The sequence below is a fragment of the Colossoma macropomum genome, unplaced genomic scaffold, assembly GCF_904425465.1.
Source record: "Colossoma macropomum unplaced genomic scaffold, Colossoma_macropomum, whole genome shotgun sequence".
Classification (NCBI taxonomy): domain Eukaryota; kingdom Metazoa; phylum Chordata; class Actinopteri; order Characiformes; family Serrasalmidae; genus Colossoma; species Colossoma macropomum.
The window spans coordinates 6,785,456-6,802,369 of NW_023494796.1; the positions used below are offsets into that span (position 1 = coordinate 6,785,456).

Consider the following 16,914-nt stretch of genomic DNA (forward strand, 5'->3'; position numbering starts at 1 on the left):
CAGACCATGAGATCCTTAGTTGGTCCTCTTTTTGTCCTGAACAATGTCTTGAACTTCCCAGACTAGCTATAAACTCTACATCCATTGAAAATCCTAATAATTTGAGGTCTTAAAAGAAGTCTTTAGTAAAAACAAGGCTACTGAACTTTCTCCTCACCATGAGTATGATTGCTGCATTGACCTTATTGAGGGTGCTGTTCCCCCAAAATCTAGAGTTTACCCCTTTTCTCAGGAGGAGAACAGAGACATGGAGGATTATATTCAGAAAAGCTTGGCTCAAGGGTTCATCTGTCCTTCTACTTAACCCACTGGGTTCTTTTTTGTGAAGAAGAAGGAAGGAGGACTAAGACCGTATGTTGACTATAGAGGACTCAACCAAGTTACCAAGACTTACCTGTATCCTTGCCTCTAGTGCTGGCAGCTTTGGAACAGCTTAGAGGAGCCACTATTTTCACTAAGGTAGTTCTACAAAGTACCTACAGTGTCATCAGAATTAAAGAAGGTGATGAATGAAAAACCGCTGTCATCACCACCAGGGGGCACTATGAGTACTTAGTTATGCCAGTCTTTTGAACGCTCCTTCTATCTTCCAGGCCTTCATTAACGATGTACTTAGAGACGTGTTAGGCAAATTTGTCATTGCCTACATTGATTGATATCTTAATCAGTCATGTCTGTCAGGTCTTAGCCAGATTGTTGGAGAACCACTTGTATGTTAAAGGCAAGAAATGTGAATTTCATTTAGTAAACATTGTTTTTTAGAGTACATAATCAGTTCTGGGGGAATAATTATGGGTGACTCAAATTGACGCTGTTCTGCATTGGCCAATACTCACTTCCATCAAGGGCTTACAGCATTTTCTTGGATTTACAAATTTTTACTGTAGATTTACTCGTGGGTACAGCTCTATTGCTGCACCATTAACAACACTTCTTAAGGGTAATGCTAAACAGCTAGTCTGGAACCCCCAAGCTGAGAAGGCTTTTGACTTGTTAAAGTCTGCGTTTATGTCTGCTACAGTTATAAAACACCCAGACCCTACCCAGCCTTTTGTAATTGAGGTGGATGTCTCAGATATTGGCGTCGGAGCTGTTCTTTCTCAGCGTGTGGGTTAAGTTACATCCTGTAGCATTTTATTGCCATAAGCTCACTCCAATGGAATGCAATTACAGCATTGGAGATTATTTACTAGTCATGAAACTGGCAATTGAGGAGTGGCATCACTGGTTGGAGGGGGCTAAACATCCATTCCTCATGTTTGCAGATCACAAGAATTTGGAATGTCTCCAGTCAGCTAAGAGACTAAATCATAAATTTGATTATTTGTGTTTTATTCTAATGTTATAGTGTTTTTACTGTATTTGTTTATTTGTGCTCATTTTAATGTTATCATCATCATCATGATAATAATTATCATTGTTAGTGCTTATTCTGAAGTTATTGAGTTTTTACTGTATTTATGATAATTTGCAATTATTGTAATGTTAGTGTTTTTACTGTATGATGATTTGTGGTTATTGTAATGTTATAGAGCTTTTACTGTATTTATGTTTACTTGTTTTCTAAGTTATATATAGGTTTTACTATATTGATGTTTGCATTTATTCTAACCTTATAGAGCTTTTATTAAACTGAAAGCACTGTTACCTTTTCTGAGGTTTGTCTAGACGTCTTCAGTGAGAAAATCCAAGTCCATCTTCATCTGTGTTCATTTACAGCAGATCTACAGAAGAAAACATCACTTCATCTTCATTTCAGAGTATCTTCTCCCACTGGAGCATTTTACAGCATTACAGAGCTGAACTCACTCTGTCTCAGTCCGGACTGAACCACAATATGGCTGAACTTTTTATTATTCTTTAGAAAGAGAGAAATCGGTTGGAGCTCATTTCAGTCTCATTACATCATCAGTGGATCTAAAAATACACTCTGCTGCAGATCTCTTACTGTTTGTACATGACCAGCAATGCAGTGAATAATAGTGATTTTTGTCTCCAGTTAAAGTTCTGACTAAAAATTTTCTCTCTCTACCAGGTGAGCTACAAGACTCCACACGGAGCGTTCACTACCATTCCTAATTAGCTGTGCAACCGAAAATTATATTGATTCAATTAAAAAAGCAGCTCCTTCATAAACACAACACACACACACAGAACAGCGTGTTACAAACACAATGTCAAGTAACTAAGAGACTCGACAGAGAACGTGAAAATAGTTACTTATTTAACTTCGAGTGAATCAGTTCCCATTTTCTTACACATAAAATATGTATGGCAGCAATATTGTGTAACAAGTTGGCATATAATTTACAATTCTATCTTGATTTTTTTCCTCTGTTGTAGTGTGATGTCATTGACATCAGGAGGGATTGCATCATAAAAAGCCTGGTCATCTATTTGAATGAAAACCAGAGTCTTTTTTCAAGCAATATTTGGTACGTTTATTACAATTTACATGTACAACATGTGTCAAGATATTAGGCAAATCTAGATATTCAAGATGTTATCTCAAAAAATAAGATACAAGTGAAAATTACGTGTTATTTACAAATTGGTGGTCAAAAGTATTGCATGTCATGAAATTGGAGAGATTAATCATTTAACAAAATATGCACTTTACCTAAATCTGTGCAATAACAGTGAAAGCAGTAGTTTCATGGAGGTGGTGCTGTACAAACTTTTGAACTGACAGAATGATGTTAGGATTCCTGTAATGATTAAGCGCTTATTCACAGATGTAACTGCCATGATTAGATATAACCAAGAAGAGTCTTTGATTTATTTATTTGGTTATACTCTGATCTCTGCAGGTAAAATACATATTGCTGATGTTGAAATAGCATCTCAAGTTTATCCTAGGAAGAAAACTGATGTCTAATTGATGTATAAACGAGCCATAATTGCGTAGCTTAATGAAGCTCTGTGGCTTTTCATAGGGACTCGGACACGGTTGACATGCCAGAACTTGATGAAATTTTGTTTCAAAAATGATGTATGATAAATGTGTGTGTTTGTTTCTGTAACAGCAAATCTGAAATGTATCTCATATGGTCACATGGTCATGTGTCTCTGTTTTGTTCAGTGAATCTTGATCTGAACTCACAAGAGTTTACTTTTATTCTCTTTTATTTGTTTTGAATAATTTAACCAATGAAAGGTTTGATTTGTCTTATACTTACAGGTTGAGATCAAACTGAAACAACCAACACATTTTTAACAGTCTCCTCTTTCTCTCTGTCTGTCTGTCTCTCTTTGTCTCTGCCTCTCTCTCTCTCTCTTTCTCTCTGTCTCTCTCTCTCTCTCTCTCTCTCTCTGTGTGTAGAGGTTATTCGAGATCACACAGACTCACTGAGGATTTATATAAAAGTCTAAATCCAGCGTGGAGCGGTTCAGCAAATGTGGTGGTGAATGTGTGTAGGTGGGTCAGTGTGTGTGTGTCTGGGGAGATGGTGTAGAAGGACAGGACCCCGGACACCCAGTCCAGATACACTCCTACTCTGTTAGAGGGGGAGGGAGGGGCAGGTAGGACAGTTTCCTGTTTATTGTGTCTGACAGAGTATCTGTTATTAGTGCAGTACAGACTCCAGGAGTGATTATTGTTTCCAAACTCACAGTCAGTACTGAGTCCTTTCCTCCTGATTCCTTTATATGATACTGATATGCCAATGTTTCCACTCCACTGAACCTCCCAGTAACAACGTCCAGTTAGACTCTCCACACTCAGAACCTGCAGCCAGCAATCAAATCTCTCTGGATGATCTGGATAACGCTGACCCTGCAAGACCCACTCCACCTTTCTGTTCCTCCCAGACAGAGAGAGGAATCTATTCACTGTGTTTGGATCCAGAGTGAGATCACACACATCTGTAAAAACACACACACAAACAAATTAGAGAGGTCACAGAGAGAATTTTAATCAATATGTGTGTGTGTGTGTGTGTGTGTGTGTGCGTGTTACATTTCTGTGGTCCTGGTTTCATCCTGATCTTCCCTCCATAATCCACCCTGAAGAACAAACACACACATTTATACATTCGTTAAAATTAATATTAAATCAAAAATAAAATAAATCAAATCAAATAAATCAAAACTGAAATAAAGAATAAAACAGATCATTACAGTATAAAACACTCTTCAGACCTTACAGTTCACATAAAAGTAAAATAAAATAAATAATAAAAAAAATCATCATAGTATGAAACACTTCAGACTTTATTATTTATTATTATTATTATTATTATTATTATTATTAACACTGACATGACACTGCTAGTGCTTTAGCTCCATTACCAATTTACGGAACACTCCCATTAATCACACTTTTAGTTAGCTCACAGTCGCACTGCTAGGCTAGTTAGCACTAAACCACACTGATAGGCTAGTTAGCTCTAAATCACACTGATAAGTTAATTAGCACTATATTATCCTGATAAGTTAGCACTACCTCACAATGCTAGACTAGTAAGCTCTGGCTCACACTGCTAGGCTAGTTATCATGACATCACACTGCTAAGCTAGTTGGCTCTAGATTATTGCTAGGTTAATAAGCACTACATCACACTGCTAGGCTGGTTAGCTCTTGATCACGCTGCTAGTCTAGTTAGCTTCTTTTACTCCAAGTGAGACTTTTATATATGTTTGAGTTATTATTATTGTAATGGTCTGTTTAAATCATTTAAACCCTATATTTCATTTAAAATAGTACAAAGACAACATATCAAATGTTGAAACTGAGAAATTTAATTGGTTTTTGAAAAATATATGCCTATTTAGACTTTGATGGCAATAACCAAAAAAAATGTTCCAAAAAAGTCAGGATGGGGCAATAAAAGGCTGGAAAAAAAGTTGTGTGATGCCAAAAAACACCTGGTGGTTAATTGGCAACAGATTAGTAACATGATTGGGTATGAAAAAGCATTCCAGAGAGGCTGAGTCTTTCAGAAGTAAAGATGGTAGTTGGTAGAAGGAACTCCTGATAACAGTTAATTTGTTTATCAAACTTGATTAGGGTAAAATATTACCCCAAGGTTTTTTACCTTAGGTTTCGCATATTCCAACAGTCTACAAAGATTATTTATTAAAAGATTGATATGCCTGGGGGAGCCACAGAGGGTTACTTCATTTTTATCTTCATTTATTTGGAGAAAAATGCCCTCCAATTAACAATTAATTTCATATAGACATTCATTCAGCCATTTGAGTGAACATGGGTCTTTATGCTGCAAGGGGAGATACAGCTGTGTGTCATCGGCATAACAATGGAATTGAATATCATACTTTCCAGTGATCTTTTGCAATGGAATCATGTATAATGAAAACAGCACTGGACCTAAAATGGATCCTTGAGGAACTCCACAACTGATGGTAGAAGTAAAGGAATGGAAATTACCAACATGTACTGTAAAAGTCCTATCAAAAAGATAGGACTTAAAACAGCTTAGCACTGTCCCTATAAGTTGTGGTTGACAATATCGAAAGCAGCTGTAAGTTCCAGCAAAACCAGTATAGCACACTTTTGTGTATTAACAGCAAGTGGCAGGTCACTGCTATAAGTGTGTTTACTCTGTAGAGATTTAGACATATAAATGGAAGTTAACATTCAGTGAGCTGATGGACAGCAGGACTGTCACTAAAAATCACATTATTAATCTACGTTATTTTGACACAATTAAGTAAGCTTTTCTTAAAGGCCAAACCAAAAGAATGCATGTTATTTAATGTAAGCCTCATTTTGTTACACAGTTCACAGAAAGATGTGTAAATGTGCACTAGCAGAACATACTGTGATCAGTTTTAGAGCTCATAACCTTTTTTTTCATGTCATATGTTTTCTTTACTTTTTTTTCCTGAACAGATTATTTCCATTGATATAAGAAAGTCATCTCAGAAATATTTTCAGGTTGTGATTGCAGAAATACAAAAAGTTACTTAATTATTTAAGTACTTTTCCAGTAAACAATTTATTTACTCTTACTTGATTAATTTTCTTTACTAATATATTTACTGGTATTAATTTATCACTACAGTAACAGTACTTGTACTTAAGTAAAATGTTCACACCAGTGGTCATAACATGTTCTAAACAACATTGATGTGTCTGTGTGAAATAAATGAAAATCTGCATGTTTTTAAACATATTGAGAGATTTTTTTGGGCTTGTATTTCTAGTGATGAGTTTGGTGACAACTCCTGTTGTAAACTAAATAAGCACATGTCAGATACCAAACGTCTGCATCTTGGGTAAGTGATATATCATGTTAATTTCATTTATTGCCAAAGTATTCCTGTCTGTGACCAAAACACAGCTGTTCTAAGATCAGCTGAGTCACTACTGATTGGGTAGCATTGTCACTGGTTCCACACAGGTCTGTCATATTCAAAAGAACAACCATTCAATAGCAAACATATGTGCAGTAAAACATTACAGTCAGTAATGTGTATAACTACAGTCAGTCTGTGTATAGAGATAGTAAGGCAGTTACTCACCGTAGTTTCTCCAGTTTACAGTGTGGATCCTCCAGTAGATCAGACAGCAGCTTCACTCCAGACTCTCCTGGATGATTATAGGTCAGATCCAGTTCTCTCAGGTGGGAGGGGTTTGATTTCAGAGCTAAAGCCAAAGAAGAACAGCCTTCATCTGTAATCATACAACCAGACAGTCTGTAGAATGGAAGGAAAAACAGGAACAGAAGACATTTACAAACAGCAGAACTGCAGTAAGAAAAATAACACAATGAGCACCAGATTCTGTAAATATACACCAATCCCCAAAAACACAGTAAACAGACTCAGAATTGTCACAACAGTAATTACAAGATGATGAAAAAAAAAATCATTCTAATTCAGGTCTCCAGAAGACATGATTAGGAACAGAATTTAAGAAGAACCAAGACTCCAAAGCAGAAAACATTTTTCTACTGGAAGTATTATAGAGTGAAGTTACAGATGAATTGCCACGGAGGATGTTAACAAACACTGTCATAGTGAATGGAATTTGAATCAGAAAGAAACATTAGCTCTGACCTCATCACAAAATCAATAGATATCTGAAACAACATTTAGATAAAACAGGCATTTTGGAATGAAATGCTCTTTGCTGATGAATGATGAAAAATGGAACTCTATGGCCACCAGTGTTAGGATTACAACTTGGTATTACAAGTTGCTAATCAATTCTCTCAAAATGAAAATGGGATTACATTAAATATTACTACCTGGAAAAAGTCATCTTACTACACTTTATATACTTTATACTGTACTCTTTCTGCTTCTCCATTATGGTGCTTTTCGAACCTGTAGTTCCACAGTTTGAATCCATCTCAGAGTGACCCAGAGTTTTTGTTTCAGTCTTTTAAGCTTGTTTATATACCTTCTCTGTTAGTTAGGTTGTCCCTTCATTTACTGAAATATTTCATTTTTGAATTCAGCTCTGCACTTGAGTTTGTCTTTGTCTACAGCAGATGATTTTGCCTTGTTGCATGTTAGTCTCTAGTATTAATAAAGTTCCTGTTTGGTTAAGCTAAATTCAAATACTGTCTCGATCACTTCCTTTAATCAAGAAGAAATGTCTTTGTCCTCTTCTCACCCCACCTATTTCCCTGTTCCTCAGCTCTGTCAGTCCTACCACTGTTTATCAGGAATGGTGGGCTTCTGCTCAAAGAAGAGAAGCAGGGCTGAATCCCCTCCTCCTCCCAATCTGATGTCCTATAAATTCACATCCTCACTTTCCATTCTCATGATGAAATGTTTGCAGTTGTGTGATGCTACCAGCCACTCTGGTACAGACATCTGTTCTCTCTTCTGAATTCCCTTTGGCTGTCTGCCTGCTCCTTCTGCAGATACAGTCCAGTCCACATCCCAATGAAATCCATTTTCATCATACCTGCTGCTCTGGCTAGCGAGCCCTTGATCTAAGATCTTGAAGCCTCAGTGGCTCAACTTCCTCCGCTCCTGCCCTTGCCCTTCGTGAGCTTTGTCCAAACTGCACCCTTCTCTGGACCGCAATTGTGCACCAATGTGCCCTGATAGACGAATCGCATCTCCCATGCTGATGTATTCTACTCTGTCTTGGCTCTGGACGGAGGTAATCAAACCTGCTCTTTGCTGCCATTGTTTGACCGTCAGCTCACGCACTGCCGCGTGACAGATCATGTGACAATGCCACACTCGCCCTATGCTGCATGACGTCTTCACCCCTTCACGCCATTCCAATCTGATCCACAAGCCACCACTTCTCCTCTCTCTTGCCCTTGTCTCTTTCCCCTTCCCTCATCATCACAGCCTCTCTCTCTGTCTCTCTCACGCCTTTTTCATCCTGCATCCTCCCCCTACCCTTTTCATCCATCTCAAGCCTCCATCCAATTTCAGCTCCATCTCTATCCGGATCCATCTCAGCCCACTCCATCTCGGATCAGCCCCGGCAACTCAGCTCTGCTACTCCCTTCTGACTCTACATGGCTCCATCTCAACCCAACTCCATCTCAGCCCACTCCACCTAAGATCAGCTCCTGCAACCCAGCTCTGCAACTCCCTTTTGACTCAACATGTTTCTATTTCAGCCCGCTCCATCTTTGATCAGCTCCTGCAACTCCTGTCTGACTCCTCCTGGCTCTGTCTCATCCCGGCTTCATCTCAAGTTCAACTTGAGTTCAGCTCTGATGTGTCTCAGCTCTGCGACTCCTCACTCCACTCGGCTCCATCTCAAATTGGCTCCATCTCATCCCACTCCATCTCTGATCGACTCCTGCCACCCAGTTCTGCAACTCCTTTCTGACTCTTCATGGCTCCATCTCATCATGGCGCCATTTCAAGTTCAACTCCTTCTGGTTGAGCTCCAATGTGTATCGGCTCTGCAACTCCTCACTTCACTCAGTTTCATCTTCGACTGGCTCCAGGACAACTCAGCTCTGCAACTTATTTCTGTCTCAGCTCTGCTCCATGTTGGATCAGCTCCAGTACAGTCAGCTTTGCAGCTTGTTTCGGATTCCACTTGACTCCATCTCAGATCAGCTCCAATGTAGCTCGGCCCTGCAGCTCATTTCTGGCTTCACTCAACTCCATCTCAGATCAGCTCATACATTCCTTGGTTCTGCAACTCATTTCTGACTCTCCTTTGCTCTATCTCAGATTAGCTCTAATACAAACAGCTCTACCACCAATTTCTGGCTCCACTCAGCTTCATCTTGGATCGGCTCCTATGCGCCTCCTTTGAAACTCCTTTCTGATTCAGTTTGGCTCCATGTCAGATCAGTCCCATCTTGGATCTGCTCCATCTGATATCAGCTCCATCTAGGTTCGGATCCAACACAATCAGATCCACAACTCATCGCTGTCTTACCTTGGCTTCACCTCAGACCAGCTCCACCTTGGATGAGCTTTATTTCGACTCCATTTCTTCATTTTTTCCTCTGACTGAACTACTATTGGTTAGTTTGTGAAAATGCTGCCTGTAACCTGCTGCTCTTCTAGTCACTTTGGCTGTTCTTCGGCCACCGCTGATTTGACTCCCCTCGTGCTGTTGCCTTCACTCTCTCATGCCATTCAGCTCTCAGTCCTGGGAGCCATGTCCTTTTGCCATTGTCAGTCTTCTGGGGGATTAAACTCTAAGCAAGTGATCAAGTGATTCTCATCCAATGTCATAACTGAACAACAGTACTGTTACAGTACAGTACAGTTGTACTGTTACAGTACTGCTAACAGGATTTTCCATGCCAAACTACCTCCCGCAGTGGCCAGAGAATCATCCAGTTGCCTCAGTAAGCCTATCAACCATCAAAAATAGAGTCTACTACTGTTATTTTTGGAGTTATAAAATGTGACTGAATGTTAGTGATTTTGGTATTAAAAAATAATACACAATTACATTTCGATGTTGAAGCCTCAGTGAGATAATCATTGGTTAATTTAGGATTTAACAGGCGATCGATTATTGAAAATAAAACTCTTGGGTTGTGTCTGTCATTTAATAAGTTTTGAGTAGTATTTCTGTCTCTCTGTTCATACTGCATTGTTATGAATATTAATACATTTTTAAGAACTTCATAGTGAAGAGTTAGTCTAGTTTTCTTCCATTTCCATATTGCTTTGGGGCATGCCCCTTTTCAACTGGTTTATCTGTTAATTTTTCAGTGGCATTTTTGTGGTCAAGGATTTCTTTCTAGTTTTTTCTGGTGCAACAGTATCTAAAATAGATCTTAGCTTACAGTTAAAATTGCAGGCCATATTATGCACTGTTGAGTTAACATGTAGAGGAAGCTTGCAATGCATAATGTTACTAAAAGCAGACGCAGAGATAGTGACATCAAGGTTTTCACTTCTGTTAATAAATAAACCTTGTGAGAGGACTAAATCTAAAGTGTGACCATGTTTATGTGCTGAGTACAATCAAATGTGTGTAAAAGCATGAATTCAGTAGCTTTTTTGTCTGAGGCTTTGTCAACATTTAAAATTAAAATCACCAGTTCAGAAGAATCCTATCATGATTAGTTACACAGATAGACAGTATTTCAGACAATAATGGTAAGAGGGAAGGTGTGTATTTGGGTGGACAATAAACAATCACTAGCAAGACTGGTTCCTTACCTTACAGCAAGATATTCAAAAGAAGAAACTATTCCACATGAAATGTTTATGCAACTAAATATGCTGGAAAAACAACAACTACACCACTTCCCGTCTTACCTTCTTCTACAATATGAATACAATCCTAATTCTGTGGAGCAGTTTCAATCAAGGAAGCTGCCCCATCTGAACTAAGCCAGGTTTCAGTAAGTATCATATAATCCAGGTTCTGTTCAGAAATAAGATTTGACAGTGTTGGTTTTGTTAGTTAGTGCTCTTACATTCAGCAGTGCCATTCTTAAATTTCTATCTGTCTTTGTTGTGGTGCAATATGTAAGCTTACAAACTGCAACTAACTTGAAGTAATTATTGTATTCATGTAGTATGTACTGCATTGCGATTGCTTATAAAGTTTGAATAGAGAAGTAACCATTAGTGCCAGATGAGTTGCTGTTTGTGTCATTTATTCTCGTAGTTTGAAGATAAAACACGTAGATCTGTGGCAACTTAGGTTGAGTCTGTCTCGGTGATAAAGAGAAGGTCTTTCCCAAAAAGTCCACCTTGTCAGCCATTCGTTTAGTGCATAGAGTCCACTAAGAATTTCTTCTTCCTCTTCACCTTCCTCTTCCTCTTTTTTTCCTCTGTTGGCGGAAGGCCAGAAACTAAACATTGGTTGTTTGTTCCTGTATGCTACGCAATAGTATTATAACTTCACTCTTTCAATCTCGTGTGTTGTTTACTCTTGCATGCACAATGGCAGTACCAATATCCTTATGCTTATTAAAAACAGAGGGCAGTGTTTTTGCGATATCCATGACTCTTACTAAAATGTTTGGTGGTGAGTTCAGGCTCAGAGAGTGGTGAGGATCCATGCTGTCTGGCATTCCCAGACTCCACTTTCAACAGGTTTGGAGGTTACCATGAGAGTCCCCAGCGTAAGTTTCAGAGGTCTGGCCTGGTGCCCTGTTTCTTAGCACACCACATTTCTCATGACCATCCATAGGTCTGGGAAACTGGCCACTCCAGCTAGACAGGAGGCCTCTGAGGCACCATAAGGCAAGTTTTCTGAACATGGAGTTGAGTCTGACATTCCAGCAGTGCCTTAATCTCATCCTCCAATGATTTTTGTATGTTTCAAGGATGGCTAAGAAATGAGGATTAGCAGAATTCTAAAACCATGTGAAATTAATAGTTCCAATATACATAATACATTTATTCTGAGAATACAGTTTATAATTGTTTGTCATTTCTTTTTTTAATTAAAAATGAATTTACTGAAAGTTCACCTGAGTATCTCCAGGTTACAGTGGAAGTTCTTCAGTCCTGCTGAGAGCTGCTTTACTCCTGAATCCTGCAGGTCATTGTTACTAAGGTCCAGATCTTTCAGAGAGGAGTTCACAGATTGTAGAGTTGAACAGAGAGCTTCACATGAGTCCTTATTGATATAACAGCCATTTAATCTGCAAAAAACATTTTTATGCCATTTTTAAAAAATAGTTTGCTGCAGAGGCTGTTCATTTAACTTAGCATGACATCTCCCCTAACACTGTAATGCTGTAAAACTAGAGCCATATTTGGCATGACCCCTCCACTGACACTGTAATGCTATAATACTAGAGCCATACTTAGCATGACCCCCCCCCAACATTATTATAGTATAAAAACTAGAGCCATACTTAGCATGACCCCTCCCCTAACATTATTATAGTATAAAAACTAGAGCCATACTTAGCATGACCCCCTCCCCTAATGCTGTATTGGTATAAAAACTAGAGACATACTGAGATTGAACACTCATCCAACACTACATTTTAAAAACTAAATATATATGTAGCATGACCCCTCCCCTAACACTATAACATTATAAAATCTAGAGCCATACTTAGCATGACCACTCCCCTAACACTATAATGCTACTACACTAGAGCAGTACGTAGCATGACCTCTCTCCTATTGCTATAACGGTACAAAAACTAGAAAAACTTCAGAAATAATGATGTTTTTAATAAAAAGTGTTCTGAGTATTCTGTGTATGTTCTGGCCCCAGTCTGAACAGAATTTTAGACACAGGCTTTATATTCTAAATCTCCCCACCCCTAAGACAGAGACATGAATCCCGTCATAAACGGGACAGAGTCGGCTTCCTCAGGGACTCAGATCCTACTGTAAATACAGTAGTGTCGTAAACTGAGTGTTCTTTTCTGGGAAGGCCTTAGTGGGTGTTGTAAAGGCTATTTGCTGTTATTGGTCAAACCATGAGGACAGAATATAGTTGACTTCTCAACATTAACATGCTTAGCAAAGAAGAACAACTTAAAACAAAGGAAAAAGACCAGAGAATTAGAAAATGAAACAATTTCCAACAGCATAACCCCTCCCATAACACTATAACGGTATAAAAACTAGAGACATACTTAGCATGACCCGTCCCCTAACAATTTAATGCTAAGAAACTGGAACCATCCTTAGCATGACCCCCCCCCTAACATTTTAATGGTATAAAAACTAGAGACATACTTAGCATGACCCTCTTTACATGTAATTTTATGAAAATGTTAAATTATTTACAATGTAAGTTATAAGTAATAAATTGATGCTTAAATTAAGAACTATATCATAGTATGTTAATATCATATTATACCAATATTGACAATGTTTCAATTCAGTTCAGTCCTAACTTTTAAATTAGGGGTTTCTAATAAAGTGGTCAAGCAGTGTACCTGCAGCACTTCATAATAACTAAAACTATAAGAACTAAAACCTAATTTTAATTGTCTAAATGAAGATCTACTGAAGATCTAATGTGGTCAACCCTAATCAATCATCAGTGTTCAAATATTAATCTGTTGTATTAATGTAGATATAACACTCACCGAGCTTTTCTGCAGACAGTCAGAGCTGGGATCAGTCTCCTATAACCCTCCTCTGATGTGTTGTATTTCTTCAGGTCCAGCTCATCCAGAGCCTCCTCTGAGGTCAGAAACATGCAGGCTAGTGCTGAACACTGTCCAGGAGAGAGTTTCACCACTGAGAGTTTCTCTGATTTTAGATACTCCTGAATCTCTGTGGAGAGAGACTGGTCATTCATTTCAGACAGACAGAGGAACAGATTGATGGATCTATCAGTGGAGACGGGATATTGTTTATCATCTTTGATTAAACTCTTGATGTGCTCGCTGGTTCTCTCTGAGCTGCTCTGTGTTGTTGTCAGTAGACCCTGTATGAGTCTCTGATTGGACTCCACTGAGATGCCCAGCAGGAAACGGATGAAAAGATCCAGGTGTCCATTCTGACTCTTTATAGCTTTATTAATTGCTGCCATTAGCAGTTCATCCAGAGGAACATTATTATGCAACCATCTGTACTGTGGGATAAAGCATTGCAGTTCCTCCATGTTTCTGCTCTCATAGCAGAGAAACACATAAACAGCAGCCAGGAATTCCTGAAAGCTCAGATGAACAAAGCAGTAGACCTTTCTCTGGTAAAGCATGCATTCCTCCCTAAAGATCTCAGTGAAAATTCCAGAAAACACTGAGGCCTCGGTGACATCAATGCTGCTCTCTTTCAGGTCCTCTTCATAGAACATCACATTGCCCTTCATCAGCTGTTTGAAAGCCAGTTCAGCCAGTTTCAGAAGAACGGTTCTGTTGAATTCCAGCAGATTCTTTGGGTCGCTCTCATCTTTCTCCTCATACTTCTTGTTCTTCATGTTGGTCTGAGTGATCAGGAAGTGTGAGTACATTTCAGTCAGAGTTTTAGGGATTTCTGTATTACGCTGTTTCATGATTTGCTGAAGAACAGTGGCTGAGATCCAGCAGAAGACTGGAATGTGACACATGATGTGGAGGCTCCTCACTGTCTTAATGTGGGAGATGATTCTCTCGGCTTGGTCTTCATCACTGATTCTCTTCCTGAGGTACTCCTCCTTCTGTGGGTCACTGAATCCCTGAATTTCTGTGACACGGTTGATGTATTTAGGAGGGATCTGATTGGCTGCTGCTGGTCGAGAGGTTATCCAGATTAGAGCAGAGGGAAGCAGCTCTCCTTTGAAGAGGCTCGTCATCAACACACCCACTGATGATGTCATGGTGATGTTAGATACTTTCTCACACTGTTCAAAGTTCAGCTGAATTCTGCTTTCATCCAGACCATCAAATATAAACACAGCTTTGAGCTGATCATAAGTCTTTGGGTCCAGATCTTTGAGCTCAGGATGGAAGTCACACAGAAGTCCATGAAGACTGTATCGATCATCTTTAATCAAGTTCAGTTCCCGGAACGGAAGCACAAACATGAAATCTACATCCTGATTGGCTTTTCCTTCAGACCAGTCCAGAATGAACTTTTGCACAGAGACAGTTTTTCCAATTCCAGCGATGCCTTTAGTCAGCACACTTCTGAGCTCTGTCACTTTTGGTCTGTTATCTTCTTTTCCTTCTTTCTGTTTGTGAGCTTTACTCATCTCAGCTATAATGCTCTCTTCTTGTGTTTCTCCTTCAGGACCTTGTAGAGGTTTAAAGATGTCTAAGCAGTTGATTGGGGAGTCGTGTAAATGTTTCCTGGATATTTTCACCATCTGTAAAACCTCATGTTCTTCATTCACTCCTTCACTCTCTCCCTCTATGATGTAGAGTTGTGTGTAAATCCCGTTCAGCAGGGTTTTATTCTTTTCTGTTTTTATTCCTTCAAATAAGTTCTCATTCTTGTTTTTTATGCAGGTTTTGTGTCTCTTCAAGACTCTGTGAAGGACATCATCCACTGTGGAGTGCTGGCTAATAGGGGTCAATCACCATGACAAACATCAATAATACAAATGACCATAATAATCTTGTGATCATTTATCACATTACATTAGAGCTATTTCATTTATTAGACATTTCTTTTGGTTTACCTCTGGCTTCCAAGATGAACTCAATGTTACTTGTAATAATAATAGTTAAAACTTTGATTTAAATATTGTACATATGGCAATCACTGGTCATTTATGGTTAAAGGCTGACAAACACATTGCTTACTTTACACTTCCCATACTTTTCACATTTTTTTCCAATGTTCACAAGTAAGCATATGTGACATAAAGTGAGCAATATCTGGTCACATGACAAAATTGCATAGCGTATAAGCTTAATATCCTAAATTGCATATAAGCACATGTTTTCATAGGTGACCCCAAGTACTCCTGTGGAACTATTTGATTAGTTGTGAGAACTGTAATACATGATTACATGTGATAACAGGAGGCTGGAGGGATTTGTCTTGTGGTGCAGGAAGACTACCTGCAGCTTAACATCAGCAAGACAAAATGAGTGGTCATGGACTTCTGGTGTGTGCCATGGTGAACCAATCATAATCTGCAGGAGAAGATGTGCAGATGGTTCAATGCTGCATGTACCTGGGGACTATCTGAACGACAAACTGGACTGGACACGTCTGCTAAGTTTGTCTGGTTCGCCCACACAAAGCTCAAGTGCCAACCCAGGAAAAGGTCTAGGTCTTCCCTGGTTAGAACCATACAATCCATGGATTTCTTAGTCTGATAAGAACATTATCTCATGGTCTGAATATTTCTACTCTCATTGCCTCCAGTTCCCCTGTGTCTGTGTTAGTTCTACTTCTGTTAAGAGCCCTGATGTTTAAGCCCAGTTACAAGTCCCTGATGTACATTCTGACATATTAGAGGTTTTTAAACTAATCATGATTGTATCCACTCACTCAGGAAGAAGAGAGAGCCATGGAAAGTTATATTTTAGAGGCCTTATAAAAGGGCTTTATATGGCCTTTCACTTGTTCTGCTGCTTCAGGCTTTTTCTTTGTCAAAAAAAAGGATAGTGGTCTACGTCCTTGTATAGATTATAGGGGTCTCAATGAGGTAACTAAGACGTTCCCTTACCCATTGCCACTCATACCAGTAGCTTTAGAACAACTGTGAGGATCCAAGATTTTTACAAAACTTGATCTTAGAAGCACTTATGGCCTGGCCATTTGGCCTGGCCAGTGCTCTTCTATATTTCAGTCATTCATCAATGACGTGCTAAAAGATATGACTGGTCATTTCGTGGTAGCTTACATAGATGATATTTTGATTTATTCCCCCGATCTTGATACACGTTAGACACAACTGTCAGGTCCTCCAGGACCTCCTCCAAAATCAGCTCTATGTCAAAAGTGAGAAGTGTGAATTTCATCTCTCGAAAGTGTCCTTTTTGGGTTACATAGTGAAAATGGTGAAAATGGCATCTTAATGGACGACCACAAAGTGGAGGCTGTGGTTAACTGGCCAAATCCTACTTAAATCAAAGACTTGCAAAAGTTCCTTGGCTTTGCCAGTTTTTATCGCCACTCCATATGTAATTA

At 39.0% G+C, this 16,914-nt stretch overlaps 1 protein-coding gene across 1 annotated transcript in view; it reads right to left on the minus strand.

Annotated features, from left to right (window-relative positions):
- Positions 1-16,914, minus strand: part of LOC118816469 (NACHT, LRR and PYD domains-containing protein 12-like) — a 45,948-nt gene that overhangs the window by 13,097 nt on the left and 15,937 nt on the right. The window contains exons 4-6 of the mRNA XM_036582871.1: positions 13,434-15,332; positions 11,847-12,020; positions 6,487-6,660 (exon numbers count right to left, since the gene is read on the minus strand). Of these exons, the coding sequence (XP_036438764.1) occupies positions 6,487-6,660; positions 11,847-12,020; positions 13,434-15,332 (2,247 nt within the window). The remainder of the gene's footprint in view (positions 1-6,486; positions 6,661-11,846; positions 12,021-13,433; positions 15,333-16,914) is intronic.